Source organism: Amia ocellicauda, chromosome 3 (assembly GCF_036373705.1).
Source record: "Amia ocellicauda isolate fAmiCal2 chromosome 3, fAmiCal2.hap1, whole genome shotgun sequence".
Taxonomy (NCBI): Eukaryota; Metazoa; Chordata; class Actinopteri; order Amiiformes; family Amiidae; genus Amia; species Amia ocellicauda.
The window spans coordinates 35140223-35168219 of NC_089852.1; the positions used below are offsets into that span (position 1 = coordinate 35140223).

The window sequence follows — 27997 nt, forward strand, 5'->3', positions numbered from 1 at the left end:
AAAATCGTGTGGAAACGAAGCACAAACACAGCCAAGCTGGAAAATATTGTCACTTTATTAGATTTCTTTACATTTCCATACATATCTGTAGTGTACAGAAAACATGACCTAGAAACGTCTGAACTCCCTTCCTTTACACGAGGTAACAAGATCAACTACAGATCAACTAGAGAGTACAAAGCTGGGAAAGTGTTTTTGTCAGACTTAAAAAACAAAACAAAAAACAGAGAAATCAAATGCATTTTGTAATTGTAATGCCCCACATCCTATTAAAACTGTTATGCTGCTCTAATGAGTTCAGAATATATTTCAATACCAAACAGGAGAACACAGCTTTGACAGACGTTGTATTTACAAGTGTGTAAAAATTACAAATATGCAAGTCAAGGAACAAGAGGTTTAAATACCCTAGAAATTAAACGTATCCTTCAGCAATTACAATGTATAACATAGAAAAAGAAAATATATATATATATATATATATATTACTAATTAAACATAAGCACAAAATTGCATTTCAACTACAAAAATAATAGTTTTGCATTGACTTTTGCTTTTATTGGTGTAAACTTTTTGTCCCCCCCACAAACTAGCCAAACCCTTCAATAGCCTGTGTTAAGATGTTTAAATATAGTTTAATAATCTGTTACAATATTCGACAATACAAAATACACAAAGCGTGCATATTGACTTGAGAAAAAAATGGGGCTATCATAATTAATCATATTAAATAGCATAGAGCTTAGGAGAAAGAATAATGGGTTTCAAAGAGTGTAATTCATTAACTGTTACTGCATCTTTTGAAAAATACAAGCAGGGATATAATATCCATCATTAAAAAACAGATGGATTTCAGTTTTGATCGCCATGGTGTTGAGCCTCTATACAGAGGAATAGGGTCTCCCCAGAATATAGTTATATTGTTTCTTTTGTTTCGACCTAACAGTAACCTGCTTTATCGCAGCCTCTAAATCAAATTCTGAGTATTCTTCAACATATGGTTAATCATATCTTACATTTATATAGCACCTTTCATCCGGAGAGATCCCACAGTGCTTTATGGGCCTCATCTCATTCTCTGTGGATGAAACAACTATCACAGAAACAGCACTACAGTTGTATTTCACCCTGGCGCCTGTGTGTAGGATAAATGCTTCGGACAAGTTTCAACTCTGATGTGGGAGATGCTCTCTGTATGCCTTGTGAACTGGTGCCTGATCGTCCAGTTGAACGATTGAGTGTGAATAGCCTCTGGCAATGAGAATTAGGTTTGAACAGTCACAGCGCTGTTTAAATTTACGGAGTGGCATCACGGCTCCATTAACAATCAGGATGTCGGTTTAGCTTGTTTGAACACTATTCTCGTTGTGTAATACTGCCTCTTATGTAAATAGGCTGATGCAGTTCTGTCCAGTGGACTGTATCTAAGTGTATTTGTCTGATAACAACTGTAGTCCAACCTGGAGTAACACTATCGTGTGGGTATTTTCAGCTCTCTGTTCAGTACACCTTTAGATCAACAAATGCATGTGCTGACTTAACTCAGAGAACAGAATACTGGAGAAATTCCACTCACGTTTTTGCCAACTATGTACTGACATTTCAGAAAGCAACATATAACAAGAAAAGCTCCTGTGAAAGGTTTTTGTTGACCTGTTTTTTCAGTTGCATAAAACCAGGTCTGACTGGGCAACAGTATAAGAAACATAAGAAAGTTTGCAAACGAGAGGAGGCCATTCGAGAGGAGGCCATTCGACCCATTGTGCAATTAAAAACATGCTCAAACCCTTGGATTCCATGCTGAATGTAAACCTGTCTACTGGCCAGTTTTACAGAAACAGGCAGAACACTTTTAAAGAGACAGGCCAACCTGCAGACCAATTTATCTCAGGTGTACAACACAGGTACACTACTGTCATGACTCGGACACCAGTCAAACTGGAATGAGATGCCCCCTCACGTTGTGGGTGTGGTCAGCTATACATGCAACTGAACACACAGTGTACAGCTTGTCATAGGACATGATAGGATGTGACAGGAGACAGGTAGTTTCGTCTTCCCTGGATACAAACACACAGCAGCATCAGGCTCGGATGAAAACGACTGCAGTGCACAATGTCAGCACAGAGGAGGGGTGTGAGGCCTACAGGCAGCTAGGGTGTGGAGGATCTAATACATTCCTACCTGTGCACGGGCTGCCTGCGAGGACCTCCTTTGGGCTGAGCATAATGCAAAGAAGCTCAAAGCACCACACTACGGCTCTCAGAGTGGCAAAGCCGAATGGCAGCATGCCCGCTCTGAGATCACCACACACAGGGACACGTACAACAGTGTTAGTGGGATTTTTTGGAGTGTGAGAAAAAAAACATGCAAAACAATTTCCAAACACCACTGCAAATGTTTACCTAGTCGTAGTGTAAAGCATATGAAGAGACCAGCTCTTGCAGTTGAGCTTATCTTATTGGTGTCAGTCATTTCACTTCTCATCATCTGAAAAGTTGTAGCAAAACAGCAATAACAAATATAGAGTGATTCAGGCAGAATGACAGTGGTCCACTGAGAGCGCGTACAGCTGTCAATCTCTTGAAAACGACATTGTTTTGTTAGCAGAGAAACACTGCACCAAATAATAGAAGGGTACTACTATTATATGCCCGGTATCCATCCCAGGACTGGACCCTCACATGTTTTGTTTTAAACTTGAACAGTGAACAATGCTGAGAAATTATGGTCCAGCCATTTTTAAACTAAATGTTTCTATAGCTAAATGTCCTGAATAGGTTACATTCAGGATAAGCAAACCTTAAGTGATTTTTTGACCCCCCCTAAAATGTCATTTAAACATTTTAAGTTATACTTCATCAACACATCTATGCATCTTAAACATCTGAATGAGACCAAGCCGTAACAGACTGGAGACGTGTCTCATCTCGTGGAAAAGCTGAGTGCACACAAAAAAAGCTCAAGTGACAGCTCTGTCCTGTGTGCTTCCTGTACACACATGGGTCATCCAGATAGATACACACACACACACACACACACACACACACACACAAAACAGGGCTTTGTTTCCGTTTGTTGTTGCTTTTTTGCATTCACATTACGCACATCTGCTCAGCGCTTTTATGGGGGCCTAACACCTCAGCGAAGGGTCACTGTCATCTTCCCTATCTGCTGTATTGAGACTGAACCGAATGGAGACACCCCTCCCCACAGTCAGGCCTCCTCCTGCTGCTCCCTGACAAACTCTACCTCTCAGCACTGATCTTGTAGCGCAGCACGAAGTAGGCAATGAGGCGCAGCGTGACAAAGAAGATCCCCAGCACGATGAAGTCCAGGTAGAGCTTGGCGTTCTCCACGTCCAGCTCCTTGAGGATGGCCTTGGACTTCTGGAAGTGGCAGGTTTCGTCCTTGTCGCAGTACAGGTCCTCGCGGTCCAGCCCGTAAATGGACAAGATGACCCCTTCGAAGCCGTACCTGCAAGGTGGGGGACATGGGAGAGACTCTCTTTAGGACAGAAACAAACCAATGAACAAAAAGAAAAGGAGATGATTCAATGCTATTTGGCCTGTACAATTCTGAGGTGAAGATAGAAATTATGTATGTATTTATTTATTCATTCATTGTTGTACAGGTGGGTGGTAAGAATATTTACACTGGACAATTACTTAAAGAACAAAGGAGTGGATTAATGTCTTTATGGACATTAGACATTGGACGAACCCTGCATGGCTCTCTTTCACCCCATGAACCTGACCAGAGTGATGAAAGAATCCTCCTGAACAAACGTACCTGACATAAGAAATGTATGACATCCACTGAAGGTATTTAGGAATGGTATCGAAGCTGACAAAGAATCCCGAGAACAGCAGCACTGGGATGGCAGTCACTGGACCCACGAATGTCGCCACCTTCAGGCACGGAAAGAAACAACATCAGAGAAACGTCTTTACTGGATAAGAAACTGCCTCCTGGTGCAGCAGTTCAGTCTGGGACCAGCATAGCATCCTACATGGCCGCTGTGTGGTGCTGACGGACACAAAATACAGCATTGTCCAGCTGCTGTTATCATCTCTGCCAATGCAATCCTACTCTTTGCGATTTGTAACCCTCAAGGGAACCCAGCCCTGCTTGAAGCTTGTACACCACCAGAACTTGAGCCCATGGCCTTGTGTTATCTAGGATCAATCTCTTTTTAACTACATTAAACCATAAACTTGACAAACAGTGCACGCCTTCTAGAAGGTCGTGGTGGTTCTGGATCGTTAAACTGCTCAGGCCGGGATGAAATAGCCTCGTCTTATCCGTACCCTTTTGTGCAACGAGGGCTGTTGCTATGGTTATTTACCTGTAAAGAGGTGGAGGCGGCTCCTATCAGTAGCCCCAGCGACTGCGCCACCAGTGACGTCATCGTCCCTAGCGCAGAGAAGAGAGTAAAGCGGAGGGCGTCGCAGGGCTGCGATGTCATCCAGTACACTATACTGCAGTACGACACGGGGAATATTATCTATGGAAACAAATGGAGATATTAGAAATGTGTGTGGCCTTGGTAATAAAAAAGATAAGTAAACTTAAAATTAAAAACACAAACAAGTGAGTAAACAACAGCAACTAAAAAACACTCCTTCAAATAACGTCAGCGCAATGAATAACTGAGCAACTCTAAGCTGCAGTTCAGAGGTAAACCAGGTTATATAACTTGATACTGGATGAAGGATTTGGCTAAATCAGGAAAACAGCTTTTTTTAATGCAATAGCTTCTCATTTTAAGAGAGGATAAAGTGGCAAGCTCTGCAGTGTTTCTCTCTACTTCACGCTTTCATTTGGCATTTTCTTTGTTTGCTATCTATCTATCTATCTATCTATCTATCTATCTATCTATCTATCTATCTATCTATCGACTATCGACTATCGACTGTTGCTGTCTGCCGCTGTGATTGTTGGGAGTGAGTGTGGAGGTGCAGGTGTGCATGTTTGCTGCTGCCAGGTTTGTTTGTGGTTTTTCTCCTTTACTTTTTCCTTTCTTTCTTTCTTTCTGAATGTGTTTTTGACAGTTTTGTAAAAGGTTTTTCTGAAGAGTTTCCCCATGCTGAGCTGACTCCTGCAGTCAACGAAGCGATCGGGATGTCTGGGGCTGGGTCGGGGAGGTGGGGGAATCTGAGTTTTTCATTCGAGACTTTAACACGTCGGCATGGCGTTAAAGTGACCTCTGATGAGTTTTTGCCGCTGGAGGAGTGTGTTCTGGCGATCGGGCAAGTTGTCGGTTGTGAAAATATAAAGTCGGCAGCTGGTATGAGCGGGTCTGTTGTGCTGTTTCTGAGCAGCATTGAGTTGGTCTCGCGTATCGTTGAGACCGGTATAGTGATCGGTGGTGTTTTGATCAATGTTACCCCCCTAGCAGCTCCGGCCAGGAGAGTTACTTTGTCTAATGTTCCTCCTTTTCTGTCAAACGACCTATTAGAGAGGGAACTGGCGAGACATGGGCAGATAACGTCGGGCTTGAAACGTATACCGCTTGGGTGTAAGTCACAGCAGTTGAAACATGTTGTTTCGTTCAGAAGGCAGGTATTTATGATTTTGAATGACATAAATGGGGATCTGAACATTGTGCTTAAGTTCAAGGTTGATGGCAATGATTATGTTGTCTTTGTCACATCTGATTCTATGAAGTGCGTCAACTGCGGTAATGAAGGCCACACTGTTAGGCATTGCCCTGAGAAGGATCAGGATGAGGGTGCTGGTCCCAGTCGACGGGGAAACTTGGGGGCAGGGAACCGGGGAGCCCAAGCAGGCCAGGTCGGGGAGTGGTGAGCAGCCCGACCGCCCTACTAGCGGAACAGCCGAGGAGGCAGAGGTGGCGAGAAGAGGGGCTGCGGGGGAGGCTGTTGAAGAGAGTGAGGGTCTGGAGGTCCAGGTACAGGAGAGTGTGGGCGGTGAGAGTACTTCTGACCGCGGCGGTACCGTGCCGATTGTGGAGGTCCCAGGTATTAGCGGTGTGTCAGCTAATGTTTGTGGAGCATCAGACAGTACGGATGACAGCCGTTTAACTGGACTGAATGGCAGTATACAGCAGCAGGACGGGGCATCAGGTAGTGGAGTGGGGGTGAGCAGCGAGAGGGCTGGTGACCAGACTGAAAAGATGGAGACTGTGAAGACAACACTGAGCAGTGTGTGGGACACGGGAATGGAAGTGGGGACGGATCCTGGTCAGGACGGCAGGGTTTTTAAAGTGCCTGGGAAGAAACGCACTCGCAAATCTGTGGACGGTGCTTCTGCTAAAAAACGGAGTCATGCACCCACTGAGGGAAGAGAGAGAGTGTGTTTCCTCCAAGTGTTGGAAACACTGCTTTTGGAGTGCACACCTGAGGAGACGGTGGTTATAGGGGGGGATTTTAATTGTACAGTTGATCCTCTGAAGGATAGGAATCATTTAGAACCTCATCCTCAGTCCAGCAAAGAGCTTTTAAGGATTATTCAACGTTTTCAATTGGCTGATGTTTGGAAAGTTTTTAACAACACCAGACAGTATACTTGGACGAAGATCACAGAGAAGGATGTCTCTCTGGCTAGATTGGATCGCTTTTATACCTTTCAGCACAATGTAAATATTTTAAAAGCTGGTTTTATCACCCCTAGTGGTTTTTCAGATCACAGTTTGGTAACGGCAACTGTGATGTTTCCATCAGTAAAGCCACGTAGCTCCCATTGGCATTTCAATGCAGTTCTGGGTGCTGACATGCACTTTAGGAGAGTATTTACCTTCTTTTGGGAGAGGTGGAGGGCGCAGAAATCCGGTTTCTCTTCTGTACGGCAATGGTGGGATGTGGGGAAAGTACAGATTCGGGCTTTTTGTCAGCAGTACACCATGAATGTCACCAAAGGCTTAACTGAAGCCATGAAAGTTTTAGAGGTGGAGCTCCAGAGAGCCGTAGACTCCTACCCAACGGCTGGACTGATTGAGAGTCTGCAGAAGAAAAGGAGGGGATTGTCGGATCTGTTGGGAATGAAAGTACAGGGAGCCCTGGTGAGGGCACGTTTTCAGAGTTGTGCGGAGATGGATGCTCCCACTCATTATTTTTTCGGGCTAGAGAAAAAGAGGGCACAGAGTAAGCTGATACACTGCTTGACGACCTCAGCAGGACAGGAGCTGCGCGAGCCTGGGGACATTCGCAGGCTGGCTGTGGAGTTCTACAGGGACTTGTTCATGGCGGAGGCCATGGAGGAGACGTCGGATTCCCAGCGCTTCCTTGAGGACCTCCCGCAGGTTTCAGAGGAGGGAGCCAGGCGACTTGAGCAGCATCTGAGTGAGGAGGAGCTCACTGACGCTTTGCAGGGCCTGAACACTGGCAAGGCTCCTGGGATTGATGGCTTGTCAGTGGAGTTCTACAAACTGTTCTGGTCCTTGTTGAAGGCAGATCTGTGTGAGGTGTTGGAGGAGAGTCTGCAAAGGAAAGAACTGCCTCTGAGTTGCCGAAGGGCTGTGATCTCGCAGCTCCCCAAGAAAGGGGACCTCTGCAGCATAAGGAACTGGAGACCTGTGTCGCTACTCTGTACCGATTATAAGATCATCTCAAAAGCCCTAGCCAATCGCTTAAAGACTGTCATGAGCGAGGTGGTGCATCCAGATCAGACGTACTGTATACCTAACAGGTCCATTTTTGACAATGTTTTTTTGATTCGGGACATTATGGCAGCCTCTAAACTTTTTGGTTTTAAAGCTGGTATCGTGTCGTTGGATCAAGAGAAAGCTTTTGATAGAGTAGATCACTTGTATTTGTGGAAGGTCCTGGATGCCTTTGGGTTTAGTGTCGGCTTTATTGAGAAAATCCAGCTGCTTTATGGTGATATTTTTGGTGTACTGAAGATAAATGACATTTTAAGTGCCCCATTTTCGGTACAGCGGGGCATTTGGCAAGGCTGCCCTCTCTCTGGCATGCTGTACTCCTTGGCTATAGAGCCCCTGGTGAATGAGTTACGGAGAGTACTGACAGGGGTGACTTTTCCTCAGTGTCCAGATATGTCCTTCAAAGTCACTGCATATGCTGATGACATAGCAGTGCTTGTGGTTGGAGACGGGGATGTGGAGCAGCTTGAGGCATGCCAGAGAAAGTATGAGAGGCTCTCCAGTGCAAAAATCAACTGGGCGAAAAGCAATGCAGTGCTAGTGGGTGACTGGAATGGCTGTGCTATGCCATACCTGCCAGCAGGACTGCGGTGGGACAGGGGGGGTTTCCAGTACTTGGGAGTGTTTTTGGGTGATGACGCCACCACTCAGAAGAATTGGGAAGGGCTGGTGGAGAAATTTAAAGCCAGGTTGCAGCGATGGTGGTGGTTACTTCCTCAACTGTCTTATAGGGGCAGGGCACTTGTAGTTAATAACCTGGTTGCCTCAAGTGTATGGCACAGGTTTATTGTTTTAGAACCTCCTGAGGTTTTGATTAAGCAGCTTCAGTCCATTTTGTTGGATTTTTTTTGGGACGGGCTGCACTGGATCAGACAATGTGTGCTGTATCTGCCTTTGGCAGAGGGGGGGCAGGGTCTGATCGACATTGCCAGTAGGACTGCGGCCTTTCGTCTGAAGGCACTTCAGAGGCTGCTGTACTCTTCAGAGGACGTGCCCTGGGCACAGCTTGCTCTGGGTTTCCTGCGACAGGTGGGGGAGTTAGGTTTTGGAAAGAGTATTTTTCTCATAGAAATGCATTGCCTTAAGGTGACCCAGTTGCCCCTGTACTACTGCAGTCTCCTGAAGGCCTGGAGCTTGTTCAGAATTGTCGGCAGAGATACTGAGAGGTTCAGTTTCTATGGTGTACTGGAGGAGCCCCTGATTCTGAATCCCTTTTTCCAAACACAGCTAGTGGAGAGGTTGCATTTCACTAGTGTGTTAGTCAGGGCTGGAGTGGTGAAAGTCGGGCACTTGTTGGACTTGAGTAATTTTAGGTGGAAGGAGCCTGAGCTTTTGGCTGCAGAGCTGGGCGTTAACTCTGTGCGTGTAGTGGAGCGGTTTCTAAATCAGGTCCGTAATGCTCTGCGTTACAGAGGGGCTGGTTTTGGTGGGGAGAATGCTTAGGCAAAGGAGGGCCCCACAGCCTGACTCTGAGTTCCCCTTGTTAACAGTGTCCCCAGCATTGAGTCAGCACACTGAGGTGCCGGTTCATTTACTGAAGGTGGAGAATGTTACTGAGCTTTCTCTATTTACTGTGGATGGGAAGCAGGTGTACAAGGCCTGCGTGAAGGTTCGTCACCAGCAGCAGCTCCAGCAGTTACCTGATACGCACTGGCGAGAGCAGTTAGGGGTGGGGGAGGAGTTTGAACCAGCTTGGCGTACTTTGTACAAACCTCCACTGCAAAAAAGGTCGGGGGATCTGCAGTGGAGGATCCTGCATTCCATCATTGCCATTAACTCTTTTCTGACCATCATTAAGCCTGGGGTTACGGACAATTGTCCTTTCTGTTCTCAGAGGGAGACTGTTTTTCACTGCTTTTTTTTCTTTGCTAGACTGAGGCCACTGTTTATGCTAATGAAGACGCTGATTGAGGGTCTGGGTTTGCCGTTTACTGAAGCAAGTTTTATTTTTGGTTTTAAATACCGAAAGACGAGGCAAAGCATTTTTCAGCTGAGCAATTTTATTTTTGGACAGGCCAAGTTTGCCATTTTAAAAAGCAGGAAGAACAAAGTCAATGGTTTTATCGCTCAGGATCCTGTGCATATTTTCAAACATCTAGTGGTGTCTAAAATCAGGGTAGATTTTCAGTTCTACAGCACTAAGCAGGATTTGGACAGCTTTGAGCTACTGTGGTGTGTAAACAAAGTGTTGTGTGAAGTGGAGGGGGGTGGTTTAGTGTTGTTTATATGATGATTTAATGGTTGGTTTGCTGTTTTATGTGCTTTTAATGTATAAGACTGCTGTTTTTATACGTTTGCTTGTAGTAGTTGGTGGAATGTGGGTGGGGTGGGGTGGGGTGGGGGATGGGATGGGAGGGGATGGGAGGGGATGGGAGGGTTTGGGGTTTTTGCAGTGCTAATGATTTAGTGGATAGGTCTACAATGTTATTGTTATGCTGAAATTATGAATGAAGTTTTAATTTAACTAAAACCTATATCTCTATCAACCTGAGGGGGGGCATTTTTATTCTTGAAAATGTTGTGTTGGTTGCTGTGATATGTGCTTTTATGTATAAGATTGCAGGTTTTATACTTTTGCTTGTAGTAGTTGGTGGAATGTGGGTGGGGTGGGGGATGGGAGGGTTTGGGGTGGTTGCTGTGTTAATGATTTAGTGGATTGCTGTACAGTGTTTTTGTTTATTTCAACTTGTAAATAAAGTGCTTATTAAAACCTAAACCTATCTATCTATCTATCTATCTATCTATCTATCTATCTATCTATCTATCTATCTATCTATCTATCTATCTATCTATCTATCTATCTATCTATCTATCTATCTATCTATCTATCTATCTATCTATCTATCTATCTATCTATCTATCTATCTATCTATCTATCTATCTATCCTCTTTTAAACAACACTCAGACCCAGTCAGGCAAAGTTCTGCAATACTCCAAATTAAGCCAGGCTTGGTCATGCAGTAACTATTTGATGAAAATATGCAGTCTAGCAGAGGGACAGTTACCTGAAAGGGCACATCAGCCATGGTTTTAGCAAGATAATAGGCCTTCAGACTGTACCAGTAGTTTAGGTGTTCTCTGAGAAACACCCCCATCTCCAAAGGAACTACAGCAAAAAAAAAGAGAGATTGAATCAGTAATTAATCATTATAAATTTGTTTTTATTAATTTCTGTCAGTCTGTCTATCTATCTAACCATCTATCTGAAAAGCTCTGTATTTCAATAAGGAATTAAAAAAATATATATTCTTGCTTCACACTTTTCTGCATAAGATCTAATACTAATATGTGTTTACGAGAAGTGCAGCCTCCGACTGAAGCCAACGTGAATGTGCTGCGTCTTCAGGATGATTAGGTTTGGAGATTTTCTGTGTCTCCCTAATAACATCAATCATTCACAGCTCACTGCAGATCAGGTCCTTAAGTACTGCTCTCTGGCTCCAGCCTGCGTTTATTCATTATTTATTTACATATGTGTGACCGGGTCTCTCACATCCAGGTTACTCCAGGTCAGTGTCTGAAAATCACGTTTGAATCTCTGACATGTTTTGTTCTTGCGAATGCTTTCAGTTTATAATTAGGAGCCCTCTGTGAAAGTAGCAACGATGAAAAATGTCAGTTATTTTCAGATCTCTCGTTTAGAGCTGGTCTGTATGACAAAATGCCTGCTTTTGGGATAGCAGACTGTATTACATGTACTTTTGTTTCTTTCTTTGTTGCTGTGTTTAGCTGGGAATAAATGTAATATTATTAAATCTACCTTATATACACATTAGACCTTAACTACAGGTCCAGGTCTCACTCACAGGTCAATACGGTGGGCATGAGGGCGGCGAACATGAGGAAGAGCATGGAGAAGAAGAGGAACCCGGAGTTGCTCAGCACTTTCTTGGCCTCGTTGCCGATGCCCAGGTACAGCAGGCCGATCAGGATGCCAATGCCGATGTGAGACGTGATGCGCAGGTGAGTGAGGACCTGCAGGAGACAAGGCAGTCAGACCCACGACTACGGACACAGCCAGGACGGCTTAGCACAGAGAGACACAAGGGGCGTCACGCAGTCAAGATCTCAATCACACACCAGACACACTCCAGGGTGGAGGCTCTCACTCTCTTCCCCCTGTGCTCAGCTCCCCAGCACTCCCCGCCCCCCACTCCCGGCAGCTGAGGGCTCTTACCGAGTCTCTCATGATGCTGAGGAAGGTCCGCTTAAACAGGATGCAGAACTGAGTCAGGCAGCTGGCAGAAAAACTGTGGCAGCCCTCTGTGGAGGAGGAATCCTGGGCAACATGATGACAAACAAAATGAAAACTTAAATCTTTTCCACACAGCAAATATGGACCTAAACTCAGCACAAGCCAGGGTTAAACTCCACATCACCATCTCCCTGAGAGACAGAGAACATTTCTAATGAGATTAGCCCTCTGTATTAACTTTCCTCTAGTCCTCCAATGGATTGATGAATTCCATCAAGAAGCACTTTTTAAAATGTTTCCTCTCATTTCCTTGTATTGTTCTCTATGCATTTATTTGAAAGTTAGCTTTGTTTATTCCCTGGAAAGATCATTCCTCAGTCTGTCCTCAGAGCTCCTGACCTAGAGCCCTTACATGCCTGCGGCTGCTTTCCTATAGAGTTTCTCTTAGGTGTCTATATCCCGCTGAGTGATGTGTTGGCCAACATTATTCATTAACCTTATTGACAGGTTTCCCTTGGCTATTTGGTAACTATATAAAAAAAATCTAATAATCTGCATTGGGCTCTTCTATTCTTGTAAACAACAGCTGTAGCAGAAACAGAAGTAGAGAATCTCTAAGGGCATATACAACTGGATATTCAAGAATCATGCAATACGAATCCTCAGTTGATCTAATCCAGCTCCTTATGGACCTTCAGAGAGAGATTCAACAGTATCTCAATCACTGTCTGACACTAACACAAAGCAATAGGCTGTACTGCTCCTGGGAATGGGGAAGCCCTGGTCACAATGAAGCCAAAGCTGGTTACAAGGTCACCCATGTCCAGTGGGCACATATGCTTATTCTCATACTTCTCACTGTGATCTAATAATGACACTGAACTTTTTTAATGGCATACAGAGCCACAACCTGCTAGGTTACCATTAATGCAGACCATATCTACCAAAGACACATTTGCGTGTTAGCCATTACCTCCTCTGAGGGTCTGTGCCACAGGAAGGGGTTGTGAGGCCTGTCCCCATTCGTCTCGGTCTTGTAGTCCTTCTCACACTTCCTGTCCTGCACGGCCCTCACCAGCCGAGAGGTCTGGTCTCCGTACTCCCCCGAGGCCACCTCCATCACTGTGCAAAACACATACGGCTGCTCACCATGACAACGGAATGCACCGTCTCTCTTATGATCGACACATCTCCGGTGACCATGAATTATTTTTAAAAAAACTGCAAATATATATTTATGATTTGCTGTGCCGACACACACGTGTGCACAGTGGTTAACACATAAAAGATGTCACAGCTGCAATGGGGTAAAGAAAGACGCTGGGTTTCTTACCAAAGTCTGCAGGGTTGTGGTACGTGGGGCAGTTGAGTCCCAGCTCCCGAAGATAAGGGACCAGACTGGAGACCTTGCCTCGGTAGATACACTGTCCTTGACTCAGGACATACAGCTGGAAAACCAAATCATACATAAGTAACTCTGGTTGATTGATTAATTAAAAACATCTACATTTGTTCTTTTTTTAGGCTGATCACAAATGGCACCAGGTTACCGTCCTTATGACAGTGAAATTAAACAGAGCAGAAAAGAACAGAAGAAAAAAAAAGACAAGTGTGTGTCACCTTGTCAAACAGCTCGAAGAGTTTGGCACTGGGCTGGTGGATGGTGCAGATGATTGTGCGCCCCCCCTGGGCCAGGGCCTTCATGAGGGATACGACCTGGAAACACGAGGAGCTGTCCAGACCACTGTGGGTTTAAGAGATGCACAGTAAGACACCTTTATTAACACCCCAAATGTCCCCACACGTGTGACCTACATGAGGTGGACAGCAGTTCTATCCTTAGCTGGCCATGGGCCTCACACCCTGACTCAGGACACTGTCCACTATGAAAGAAACCCTTCTCCCTTCCACAAAAAAGCGTTGGGTGAAAAGTTATCTGGATGGTGCATTTGGAAACCAACATTTGAGAGAGAAATTGTTCCTTTCTAGGGCGCTGAAGAAAAAGTGTTAAATTATTATTCTGTCTCCAGTAGGTGGCGGTATATTCTCTCGCTTTTCTCCAGAATACAGCAGTACTGACATGTGGGCAGCTGGAGGTCATAAGCCAACAACACAATCCTGAGGGATCAATGCACTGACTAAGACACACAGTGCTAATACACAATTAGGCCAACCAAACACACATGTGTAACTAGGACAGAACATGTATTTAATTGCTTTTATTAGCATATGTATTACATTCTACTGAAATCAGGCTGTGAACACTGGGCACCTCTGTGTAGCAGAGAGGCACGACAATCTACGAGATTAAAAGGATGTGTGTCAATGGACGAGCCTTCAATTTGCTCAGCTGAGATTCTGCTTTATTGTACTCCTGGTTTAAAATTTCGCTGCAATCCCACTGGTTTAGCATCAAATGGTTATCTAGGGAGAACTCCTGTTCCTAATGGTTTAATTTATTCCGAAGGGACTGTTGTGCTGTTAAATGCTCCCATCAGATCCCATGGATGTTACCCATGGGCACCAATACAAAAAGGCTTCTTAAGCATATGTAATTAACTCTTCTATATTGCTGAAGTGAAAAACTGGAGACATTACCCGGATTAATATAAAAACGTAGGTCTTTTATTGTGGTCCCTAATCCACAGTTTCCAATATAGTGAAGCAGGAGGGCAGAACTCACTGACCTGGTGGGCTCATCAAAGAACATCACTGGGGGGTTGTTGACCAGCTCCAGAGCAATGGCCAACCGCTTCCTCTGGCCCCCAGACAGGTTGGCCGTCCGTGTTTTGGCACATTCAAGCAGTCCAAGGGCGGTCAGAATCTCCTTCACCTAACACAGGAAATGCCAGCATTAAAGCAAAAAAACTTCTCCTTATGGCAACATTTGACAACATTTTAAAGCAGTCTTCCCAAGAATAATTATTTGCACATCTCCAAGCTAAAAAGTGTTGAGTGAGTTTCTGACATCAAAGCCAAGCTCAGGAGATAAAATGGTTACTGGTTCAGCAATAAACTGAAGATGAAGGAGTATGCCAGCATACGTTACAAGCCAAGATAAAGGCCAACATGGTCTTTGTCACCAAAGAAAAAAGCAGAGGTACAGTGCTCTACTAGAATCTACTGTATCTCTTACCATCTCTCTCCGGCCCTCGTCTTTCTCTTGAAGTTTAAGGTTAGCTGACACCTGAAAGGACGGGAAATGAAAAGGAGTCATTAGCACTAGGTAAGGTATCAGCTGGTATAAAAACCTCATCAATTCCTACAAAAACATTTCCTTCCTTGCATATTATCAAAGAACTTGAGCAGTCCGTTCCAGTGAGCCGAGTGCTCTATTACAGGAATACAAAACTTCTCCTTAAATACGTTTAACTTAGCTTTAAAAAGATAGCTGGTAACATGATGATATTATAATGAGCAGGTCAAGGTGTTTAGGACAGTAAAGCATGGTAAGATACAGAGACCATTCATTTTAGAATGACTAAGCAATCTTCATCCAGAGGAAGGCCTAAAGCAGGGATCTGAAAGTCCATGAAAGTGCACTGTCCTGCACCGTCCTGCAAGAGTCAGAGGTAGTGTTAAAACCCCAATGAGTGCAGCCATGGAAAATGAGTGACCCAGTACCCTCAGCTAGAAGTTCTCCCACGCTGTAATCTTTGGGTGACCTGTCACCCCTCAACCAACCCCCAAGTGCCCCCAATACCGCTTGACCACCAATTCCCCCACCCCCCGGCACTCACCATCATGGCCTCCTGTACAGTCAGGTGTGGGAGGAGCATGTCGTCCTGCATGATGTAACACGACACCTTGCGGAAGGATCGGAGGTCACGGGGATGGCCGTTGATGAGGATCTCGCCTTTCATCCCAGTTTCCCTGCAAACCCACACAGCAGAGATGAGACACAACATGACTACGGTGACTGGGAGAAGTCTCCATGTTAGAAAAAGTTTTACAATAGAAATAAAGAAGCCTCTGGAAAAGTCAGTATGGAGATACTCCCACCACAAGTGGTATTTGATTACCAGTTATACTACTACTACTACTACTACTACTACTACTACTACTACTACTACAACAAATATTATTATTATTATTATTATTATTATTATTATTATTAGTGTTTTCTGAGCCTTTTCTGAGGGTCTGTGTGTTCTCATGCTGTACTGACCTGTAGCCAGCCAGGATATTCATGAGGGTAGACTTTCCGGCTCCTGAAGGGCCCATAATGGCAACCAGACCTCCGCTGCTGAAGTTCCCAGAGATGCCTTTCAACAAGGTCTTGTAACCTGAAACACAAGGCAACAAACACCAGGTTTTGAATGTCAACCCCTACACAATAGCAATAGAAATCCAAATTCACACAGTCTACCTGCTGAGGTTTTTTTGCCCTATATTCTCATCTCCCTAGGACAGTGTCTCTTTGTTCTCGTGAATGCATTGTCTGTTCCTGAGCCCTGCACTGTGTGACTGCGCTTACATGGTTTATCAGCGGTATCACTGGTCGCACCCCTGTTTGACCCTCAGTTCCAGTGTTTGAGTTGGCTGTTGGGGGAATATGAACACAATAACAGATCTTGCCTTCTTTTTGGGTTTGTTAGTGGCTACAGTTAATAAAATATGAACTCACACAAACATTTTGGGAGGAAAATAGGTGTGTTGCAATGTTTACCTATACCTACAAGTGTAAATCCCACAAAAAACACACTTTTCTTCACAAGAGGCAGCCCTTATGGATGAAAGCTTTCTGTCAGATACTCCTTAATTGTGATGCAGTATTGAAATCGTTAAGCCAAGAGCGGTCTAATTGCCAGAGTTGAAGATCTGTCCTATTCTGATAGTATTCTACTATCTGCAAGCCCAGCACTTTATATCGCAAGTCACAGAACTATCTTTTTGTTTTGCTCAAAAGTTATTTGATCTACAGTTTATAAACACCAGGTTCACTATGCTAGCCCATGACAGATGAATGACAAATTGCTAGATTAAAATGACAACCCAAACCCTGCACTCACAAGAAATGTTCGAGCAGTAAAGGCAGGATGTCTTTGTAGCATTTTGTGGTGTTCTTGATTTTTCTTTGCTATATATTTCTATTTCTATATATTTTCCCTTGATGCTTCTTATTATGCATGTAAATGTCATCACTGGTCTACTGACATTTCCACAGATCTTTCCACTGGAATTTGGGGTTGCCTATTGTCTATCACTGAAACAACAACAACTACAACAATAACCATGGATTTGTCCTTAGCAATCACAGGGTCTGTACAGGCTGGAATAACCGACAGTAACCTGTTATTTACCTAATGGATGCCCCACAGCATTAATCCTGTTGATTGCAGTAGTTCCCAGCCTAATTGGATTTTCATTATAATCTGTCAGAGCGATACACAAATATCTCTGACCTTTCCTGTCCTCTTCGATGGGGATTTGCTTTCGGTGCAGCTTCTCAGACCCACCTCTGGAGAAGTGGTCAGCAGTGTCTCAGCCCTTGACAGTATCACTTTTACCGAAAGACAGGTAAGCTGTAAAGCACCCCGGAGTGTGTTACCACTGGCAAGGTTATCGAAGGAAGACCAAGGAGCCTTTTCAGCAAAAACAATTTTAACCTCAGACTGGGGGGGGAGGTCTTCAGAGGTCAAATGCAGAGGAATAACAGCACGATGGATGTGACAAAAACAAGCAAATTAGTTGTTGAAAAATGTTCACCTGAGTAAGGTACTATAAAAAGCCCTGTGCAGTACTATAAACCCTCTGATCCTGTGCAGTACTATAAACCCTCTGATATGGGTTTCCAAACCGAGAACCTTCTCCTTGCTGATGGTGTCCTACAGGAGTCTGGTTCATTCTGCTGTTGGCCAATCAAAGTTTAGGGAAGAGTGACACTTCCTTTTATTTAATATCATCATTATCATTCTTATTCACTATGGTCTTATATTGCCATCAATGTGCTCCAACAGACAAAGTAAAACTATATTTTCATGGTACATTGTCACCACATTGAAATAGTTAGTTTAATTGCTGGGGACATTTGCTTTGTCAACTGACAGCTTCATATTCCCATTATCTCAATGAGGTGTGCTATTTCAGGCTTCAGTTTGAATGACTGACAGATGACAGATAAACAGTACCGGTTGTGAAAAAATATAAAATTAATGGATTCTCTAGGGTATTTACATAATCCGGATAGCCTTCGTGCTGCAATCTGCCTTCCAGTGTGCACATTTACACCTGTTTGTAGCCCTAGTGTGTTTTGACAAACTGGTAATTCATTGTATCAGTGACTCCTGGGATGTACAGTGTAATCCCTTCACTACAACCACATTTCTATATTTAAACGAAGGTGATTTTGTACTCCCAGGCAACTGGATTAATAATGATGATTTCAGGAATATGTGGCTTACATATACACCGTGGTTACGAAAGAAGTTCTGCCTATTATCCAATTTTGTGACATTGTGACTCAACACTTTCTGGCCATAGTTTTAAAGAAGAACATATTTATTTTTGTAACTAATACTGTCCACAATCCTGTATTTCCCCAGATGGCACAATCCTCTCACAAATATTTTAAGCAACCAGTCATCAACACAGATAAAGCAGAGTGTCAAACAATGACACACAATAAACAATAAACAATGTAAAGTAGCTTCCCTTTCAATTCGAAAGACGGCCATTACCTAATGGGAAGAGCCTCCTGACCTGCCAATCAGAAGGCTCTCCCCATTAGGTAATGGCTGTCTTTCTTTTTCAGGGAACCGGGGTTATGATAATAACCTATCGTTTACCACAGTAAACTGTTGCATGGCTGGTTTCACTGCAGAACAGGCAATTGTTGCATTAAAGGCAGATTTGACAGTTTTACAGATTTTACAAGTTATTGAGTGCTAAAAACACAATATTTTATGTTTAGAAACATTTAAAATCTGTACTGAATGGGTTCCATCTTTGATACATTATCAGTGTTATTTGTTAAATCTAAGGAAGCACCCAACGTCTTGGAGGCAAGCAGGAGATGGAGCGAGATTAAAGTCACTAAACACTTAAATCTCCCACACCTGCTCAGCTACACACATCTAGATATTAAAATTCCATTCCAATGATTTAAAGCAAACAGGATATTGGTAACAATTTCCTGTGATTTGGTGACACACGGGTCTTGTACCGTTACACCTGGCTGGCAGTGCTCCAAAATGGAAGTCGTTGTTGCAGAACACCTCACAAAAAATCACCTTCCTTCATTCACGCCTCTATCACATCCAAGGACACTATAACTGCACAGGAGCCTCCTTTATGGCCCTAGTACTTTTGCTTCAGTGCAGGCCAAATGTCAACTTTCAATGTAGCTCTGGCACTGTCAAAAGTGGCAAGGGAAGCCAAAGCCCAAGTGAGAAAGTCCCCACAGATGCTATTACCAACATTTACCGGAGTTGCTGTTTCTTTATCTCATCAAAGACCCAACCACACAAAGTAATCAAAAAATCCATCTGCGGCACAGGCAGCCATTTTGTTTTCATGTTTAAAATGCTGCAGCCTTCCGTTGACAGTTTATTCCTGTTGCTCGTCTAGAACACCCAAAGCCTAGACCTTTGTGAAAACAAGACATGCTTCTGCTTCAGGATACATTGGATTATTCTACAGCAAAATGAATCATCTGTGTGACAAAATCCTTTTGGTCATGAATGGGGAAACATGCTTACGATGAAGTATCAGCAAGTTCACTGACCATCAAGATGATCAAAAGCTTTTCAGTAGTTTTTTCTCCAATGATTTTTAAAAGCACGTTTGACACATTTCACCTTAAAGTATATGTATTTAAATAAATAGGCCTGCCAAATATCAGTGTCTGGTCAAATGTAATATGTTCCTAATTAAGATATACTGACTTCACTACAGCTTTTGCAATATAATACTGAATCTGTTGCATCGGATTGAAAGGCGGAGCACCAAGATACATAACCATTTCCAGGCTTCTCAGTTATCAGACCATGAGGACATAGCTGGTCCATTATGTCTGCTGATAGATATATGTTTTTTCAATTCATGAACTCCTGTGCAGCTTGGAAACTTCTATTAAAAGCCAGTGAAAATAAACCCTGGTGGTGCAAACTTTCTCATGCCTATTTGGAGCTGTTGCGCAGAACAGCAGCTTACAGTCACGTAAATCACAGTGCATTAATCCCGCAGTGTGCATCAAGGCAGTGCTGAGCAACTAGTAAGGTATTAATACCAGGGTTTACCCAAGGTGACAGTCAGTCTTGTGTCTCATTCCCAAAGTCTGACCTCCATAAACATTCTCTACTTCCTTGTTGGATTATTAAACTAATAATTAATTAACACTAACACCTGAGCAGGAAAGCTCAGTGGAAATGACCCAGTGTACGCCATTCAGAATCCCTCTGTGCAGCAGAAAATGCGCTGGAAAATTAATCAGGCTTTCAATAGTTATTTAGAGGGACACTTTCCTGTATGCAGCAGTTCTGTTCAAGTCCGCACAAATAAGACTGGCGCTGATATTTACAACACACACTCATACACTTTTTCACCAATGGAGTCCAATGATACAAAAAGCAAGTGTTCTCCATATCGTCCTTTTACATTATTTTCCGATATTCACAGCTGCAGTCTGGGGTCTTTTTCCTGCGTTATCTGGGTTGAAAAGCAGCTGTGATCTGTAAATAATCAGTGCACTAAAAGCATACGTATATAATGAGCTTGGTGGTAATTTCCACAACTAATCTGTAGCCAATGTCCATTAGACAGATGGAGAGGGGAGTGGATCTGTGTGATGCCTGATGTGACCGGGACATCCTCCGTGCATGAAATAAATATATAAACTACATGCAAAAGGAGATGTTTTATGTTTTGTGACAAATGAATACAAATGTATAGAACCAAACACAAGATTCTGTCTTCTGAAATCTCATTAAGCTTGAACGTATCAAAGAAAAAATTTATGAGCTCCTCCCCCTCTGCAGATATGCACAAGTTTCCCTTTGTCTTCAGTTTGAAAAGATCAATGAGAGTTCGCTGACAGAAAGGAGTGAATTCAGGAACCCAATTGGTAAATATTACAAGGTGTCATTCTGTTATGTTTTGGTTTCAGTGTAACCTTGTGTGTTTAAGTTCTTTGGATTTTAAGGGTTTAGTTAAGCTGAAGTAATATAATTCATTTTGATTCTGGAGAAAAAAATATTAAAGCATACTGAATTAAAAAATTCCCATGAATTCTGAATATACTCTATTGGCTGGTTTCACAGACCTCGATTTACACTAGTCTAGGACTTCTCTTCCCAAAGTAACATTGGGTAATCCATAACTAGTGGTAAATAATGTTGACAAAAGCTGTGAGGTCTATTAATTCAGGTCTGATCTAATTTTATACATGCAGAGTGTTAATGCTTCTGAAAAATATTACATTAATGCTGAATAAATATGTAAACACAAAAGCGATTTTGGAAACAAATTACATTTTTAAAACTGTTACATAAGAGTCTATTATTTGTAAGCAATTCCGACCAGAGATCTTTACACTCAGCAGGACTATGAATTGTATGTACAGGTATTCGGATTAAAGCCTTGTAGGTAATCATTTATTTTCTTGTAAAAGAGGGTTTGCTGCAGAAGAGTCACATTTCCATCTGTCATTTAAAAAAAGTATCACTAAAGATTTGGTTCACTATGTTGCACAATCAGAAAAGCTAATTTAATCTTGGCAAGAAAACAACAACTATTTTTGTTCGCTCTGGTTGGTAAGTGTTCGAAAACGTCACCCTGAACTGAAATAGTCCCAGCATGCAAATCTCTGAACAAAAATAAAGAGAAAAAATGCCTACAGCTAGCTAAGAGACCTACTTCCCTTGTGATGCAGTTGTATAACATGAGCAAGAGATGTTGCACGGCTCCATCCTTTCCCCTGTCAGCATCCTCTTCCATCCTAGCAACAACGCAGCCAATCGGAGCCTGCTGCCTTCCATGCCCCGCCTCCTCAAGTGAGGTTACTACAGTTTGTTGACCGATAGTAACCGCCTGTGAGCTGCTCATACACTGCTTTGCTGCAGTGCACCTGCTCTGAAGGGAAGAAGCTTTGCATCTCCTTCTCGCGTGGATTAGAAAATATACTGGGACAAGTCTCAGGGGAGGATTTGCTTTGCTTTTAAATTCAGTGTCAAAAGCCTGGGAGGCATCTCCACTAATTCCATGTATTTTTTTTCTGTTTGCTAATTCATTTTCTTCCATTGAAATTGCGCCCAATAAACAACCACAAACGAGGCTCTCGCTTGGTTTAGCCATTATATAATAGTATCCTAATTCAGAGAGCAGAAATGCATGCTTAGCCAAGTGTCCCAATGGCATAGGTTATTTTCACCAAAGTTTTGGTCACTTCCAGGATGAATTTATGGCTTTCAGTAGTCAGTGGGAGAGCACTGCACCTGAGGCAGAAGCAGCTAGATGATAATGTGAAAATGAACTGATCTGGACTCCATAAAATCTATATGGTTTTTGGACAAATTAAAGAGACTCACATTAGAAAAACCTTGGAGTTCTGGTCAAGAATAAAAGTAAAGAGGCTGAGAAAAAGAAAGGCTGAGGCCTCCCCTTCCCATCAATAAACTCGAAAGGGTTTTAGTGCACAAATATAGATACAGGCCTACACCACAGACAGCTTCTGAAATGACAATGCTGGAACTCTGTCTTTAGGTGAGTGAGACCTGCCAGTGAGTCTCCCTTCCTCAGGCACTCTTCATTCAGCTGAATGTGTGTCTATGAGAGCAGTGTCCTCTGGGAGAATTCATTATCCCATGTTCCAAAAAAAATCCTACTCATTAAAATGCGCTACTGCTGGCTTTCCTCCTTAGAGAAGTATGCAGCTTGGGCCTCCTTCACTCATTGTGTCCACGAGGACAGACACCTGCACCGGCGTTCATGTATATTTAATGTGTTTGGCGTATCAGAACTCTACATTAATATGAAGTCACCTCAGCTGGCAGCAAAGAAGGCTGATATTTGACTCCTCTTCAGCACACACAACACAGAACAGCCAGGGGAGAAGGACTGAACTGAGATACAGCCATTACCTCTCCTGCCCCCCCCTCCAACAAACACACTCATTCATACAGGGCTCACTTCAGCCCAAGTATACATTTTCTGGAATGAAAATACTTAACAATACACTTTACAAGTTATCTGTCATCTGTCGTCTTGTTTTTGGTTAAATTCCTTGATAATTGGGAAATGAAATAAGCTCTGCCATTGTAACCTGATTTTGACCGGTTTTGAAATCCTCCTTGGTTTGTTTGTTTTTCACACATTTCATTTTGTGTTTTTCCTTCGCTGCGTTTGGCTGCACTGCGAGATGCCACTAATGAAGTCATGTCACAGTCGCATTGCAAAATATGTGCCGCTGTGTACTGCCAAGAAAACATGGGTGGGCGCTTAAAAAAATACTGGGAAGATGCCATTTTTATTCTTTTAATTTGTTCCAATACAAGGAATCATATAGATCTATAGCCTTTACTTGAAGATTTTAAGTAGGTCAGTGGCAGAAAAAGGTTCATTAGCATTTTCAAAGATAATACTGTAGGAAGAACTTAAAATACCTTGAAATAATAGGCAGCATGATGTGAAGGAAAAGTATTAAATCCTGATGTTGCTCTATAGGTATGATTATAAAGGTTTTATCTACACTTGCTCTGCGTTTGATTCGATTTTTAAACTCTGCCACAAACTCTGACTCTCAAAAATCATGCAAATCACGCTGGGCATTTGCTAATACGATGTGCCCATTCTCACAGTCTGGTTCAGGGCTGTCGAGATAAATCATAAGGTATTTCAGTGCACTGACAGCTGAACTTTAATGCCTCTCTTGGTTTTTAAGAAAGTCTCCTACGATAAGGAAGGGTTCCTGTAAAGCTCCTGAGATCAGAAGAATGGAGCAAAACAACCAGCTGCCTATATAGCCTGTGTGACAGTATCTGGTTAATCTGTTCCAGTGCAGAACCAAAGTCACTCTGAGGCGATATATTCCTTGAGGATGAAGAAAAGTAGGCCTTTGGGTGAATCTGCTTTGCACATCTCATCACATGCCCCATAAGAAGCTTCACTGTACCTGTGTATAAGCCTACACACAAAGAGATCATACGCTACAGGAAGGGAGAGGAAGAAAAAGAAGAGAATATCAGGACACTGTCCAAAGATTCCCTCCTTCAGATGTTTGTATGTGTCCTTCAGAAGACCTGCTCTGGACCTGACAATGAAGTGAACGGCCCTCATATAACTGGACCCCTGAGGTGGAGGGCTGCCTGAGCTGAACAGCCAGCTGCACAGTTATGTCAATGTAACAAACACCTTCCCCCTGCAGAATACAGAGAATTGGTAATAGTACGAAAACATATCAAACGAGCACCACCTCCTGCTGTAACGGTAACACATGTTCTGCCACGGGACAGTAACTGCAGTCCTGAACACACACGTTAACAGTGACCTGCTATTTCAGAAACAGGCTCGTCCCCTAAAGCAGGGGGACCCAGCTTTGGCTTTCAGGGGCTACAGTTTCTCCTGGTATTTTGTAACACCTGAGTCCTTAATTATAGTTATTCAACTAATTACTTGCTTAATTGAAACAGTGTAACCCTTTTCACAGGTGGCAAATTGAACTCTGCTAGACTGCAGCCCTGCAGGACCAGGAGTTGGACACCACTGTCTGAAATTGATACTGCCCTACTATTTCCAAATGGCTATCAAAATAAGGTAAAGGCCTTTATCTTTTGTGTCCATTTATAAATTTCCAAACAGCCTGACATTAGGATGCCCTTTTAAGCCATCCAACCGGCCTAAAAGACTGGGATATATGCCTGTGGCCCCTGCCCTGGATAGTGTATTAAATTCCATGTACCTTTTTCCACCGAACGAAAGCCACAACAACAGCAAAAAACATAATCCAAATGCCACTTTCACAAGAGAACCACAACAAATCCTCCTTTACATAAATTATCCAAGTAACATCCAGGCACTAGCTCGGGAACTCAGCTGGAGATTGCGTAATTGCATAATATTCTAGGATGATAAATCTCTTGTATGTTTGTCCTGTGCACATGGAAATCCTCTGCAATCCAAAGATGATGTTTGGGTCATCCCCCCCTCCAAAATACAAAACTGCATGGTGAATTGGATGATGGTTATTAAAGGGTGGGGGTTAATTCTCAGAGCAGGGTTTAATGCATGCTCTTTTACTCCAGCTAGAAGTGGTATTTTCAGAAGCTACCAACTCTTGTGACATTTGGGGCAGACACAACCCACAACATCTGAACTGGATGCAACGCAAGTGGTCATTTCATTGTAAAACATACAGGTATATTTTAACTTGTCTCAGATGACCAACAAAATGTAATCAGTCATGCTACAAAGCAGGAGAAGTAAACAGGTTCACTAGTTTGGGCACAACAGAATTGAGGAGTACACACGTGAGCCCTATCTGACACTTTGCACTGGATGTAATTCTGCCTAATATTTTGTGTCTTGCTCACAGAGGCTTAAATGCTCAGCGGTCATGGCTGTGTGGGGCATGTGCATCCAGATGCAAGTGACATAGGTCCCTCTCTACTGCAAGAACTAGACAGCCCAAGGATTTATATAACAACTCTCACCAAATCCTATTAATAAGATGTATTATTTCAAAAGCTGATTTATTTAATAATTGCGGTTCTGGCAACTTTGGATGCATTGACTTATTTGACCCAACTGTATATCATTTGTTTGTTTGCTTTTAAATTTAATTTAATTCCAATTAAACTTTATCTGATGAGTGTTTTAGCCACAACTGCATTTTGTCCACCAAATTAGTATACAAACTGCCAGTGGGTTTTTTTTTTTTTTTTTCTCAAAAATAGAAAAAATCTTTACCAGAAGATATACAGATACTGGTTCTTGTCAGCCATAGCATGTCTATTCTATATCTTCAGTTTTATAGGTAGCTTTAACTACTTCTCAAACACCTATAGACCTGGAAAAATAAGTTATCATCTCTAAGAAGCCAACAATTGGTCCAATTAAGTATTTCTGAGCGTAGCTATAATAATTCCCGGGAAGGCTCTATGCAGCTCTACAGGACCAGGGCTGCAGACCCCTGCCTTGGACTGAGGCTCTTACCTTTCTTCCTCCACCACGGCCCCTCAGGCACCGAGTAAGAGAGGTCTTTGAATTCGATGTTGACGGCGGGCCGACGGGGCAGATAGGAGAAGCGCTGGGCCTCGGTTAGGCTGTTCTCCACCTTCTTCAGGTGCCCATGAAGCAGGGGGGTCTGCTGCTGCCCCACACCATTCGATACCACCTCATCCACAGACACACACACTGATCTTGCATCCAGCATCAGGTCAGGGGGGCCGTTGGTATTCTACCCAGGAAATAATAAAGAACCATAACCATGCCTGAATAATAATAATAATAATAATAATAATAATAATAATAATAATAATAATAATAATAATACAGAAAGAAAGAATGTTGTTTCTGCAAATAGACAATTATTAGCCTGATTATGAATATTAAGTTGTTCTTATATTAGGACTGTGTGTGTGTGTTTTTTTTTTTTTGTCTTGTTTTTTTATTTTATACTTGGTGAATATATAACTGTACTTTTGCTCCAAATATATTCCTCACAATGTATTGTTTATAGGTTTAGCTGAGAGTGCATAACATACATAGTGTTGGGGAGTTTTATATTTTGTTTCTCCAGCTCTCTAATAAATCTGTTCCAATGTGATTTGATGCAGCAGTGCTGTGAGCATGCTCCGGAGTAAAGATACAGTAATCCCTCTTCTTCAGCAGAAGCCAGTGGGGTTACTATCGGACACAGTTGATTTTAATAGTGAAGGAAAACAGCCGTGCGACAAAACTCATTTCATGTTACTGATCATTTTAAAATAACGGAACAATACTGCAACAACAGCATATCACATTGTTCTTAATACTATAGATAACGAATTAATTGTATATATGAATATCTACATTTGATAATTACATTTTAAAATACTAAGTATAATCAAATGCATCTTCCAGATGAACGCATATATACATTTAACACTACCTGCCCTAAATCAAAAGCAATAAAATAAACAGCAACACTGTGGCGTTTGTGCAAAATATGTGATAATACTGTTAAAACATGTACGCAACGGATCAACATTATACATAAAGTCCGTATGTCAGTTATAACAAGATCGATGAAAGAGCTCGAACACAAACACATTATTACTTTGTAACGTCAATACAGAGCTACTAACGATTAGCTTTTGTGTCCAGCCATCTGAAAGGTTACTAGCGTTCATTCTGCAGTTCATCCACAATACAGGTGAGCTATTTTAGGCACCCATTGCATCAAAACGTGCAGCATTTTTTAACGAACTTCCCAAGTAGGCTACTGTACACCTGTTTCAGGTGGGATTATTCACATTGTCTACAGAATCACCCACACAATATCAAATTGTAATTTATGCCCGACGTAAGTGCGTACTGTAACAGCCTTTTATTATATAGACTTGGGAATGTTTCTTGGTGGGTTTATCACTCCATGCATGGGCTATTGCCCCCATTACAAATAAAACAACAACATCTACAGCTACAGTAGAAACCCAGTTGCATAAATGGGTAATAAACATAATGTGATATCTTGTAACAATTGTCCCTGGATAATGGTATCTGCTGAGAACTATAATAATTTGCATATAGAATATAATAACATGCATACATAAATACATACATTTTAAAAATGAAATAACCTTCAGACTTACCATGATGATGGAGTTCGTAACTGCAGTGTTGTTAACTGAAAAAGCTGCCATAAGACATGCCATTCCCGAACTAATTTGTATCTAATCACGTTATCTGGTTCTATTCCACTCCAGCCACTGTGCATCAGTTCCCACTGCCTGCTGCTTTTGCAAAATGTTTTTCTTCCTCTGTTCTTGTGCCGGGCGCTTTTCGCAGGGCAGCTGTGTGTGTCTGTGTCTGCGGTCCCGCACTCCGCTCAGTCCAGCATGAGGTCGCTCTGTTATTGTTTACAAGCGCACTACCTGCTCCCCGTGGTTATACCGTGACGTCAGGCAAACCCCCGCAGCTCATTGGAGCGCTGGCGAGCAGGGGGCGGGGCGAGGGCGGGAGAGGAGATGCTCGTGTGTCG

General features: G+C 42.7%; 1 protein-coding gene across 1 annotated transcript; it reads right to left on the reverse strand.

Moving 5' to 3' along the window:
* Window positions 1-37: 37 nt before the first annotated feature.
* On the reverse strand, window positions 38-27859 carry abcg1 (ATP-binding cassette, sub-family G (WHITE), member 1). Its single transcript, XM_066699183.1, has 15 exons — window positions 27609-27859; window positions 25969-26212; window positions 15989-16106; window positions 15561-15693; window positions 14957-15007; window positions 14508-14653; window positions 13441-13564; window positions 13154-13268; window positions 12794-12942; window positions 11803-11904; window positions 11432-11600; window positions 10631-10731; window positions 4349-4507; window positions 3793-3911; window positions 38-3477 (listed from the first exon to the last, which is right to left on the reverse strand). The coding sequence occupies exons 1-15, from the start codon at window positions 27669-27671 to the stop codon at window positions 3249-3251; spliced, it is 2022 nt and encodes a 673-aa protein (XP_066555280.1). The 5' UTR covers window positions 27672-27859; the 3' UTR covers window positions 38-3248.
* Between the last annotated feature and the right edge of the window lie 138 nt (window positions 27860-27997).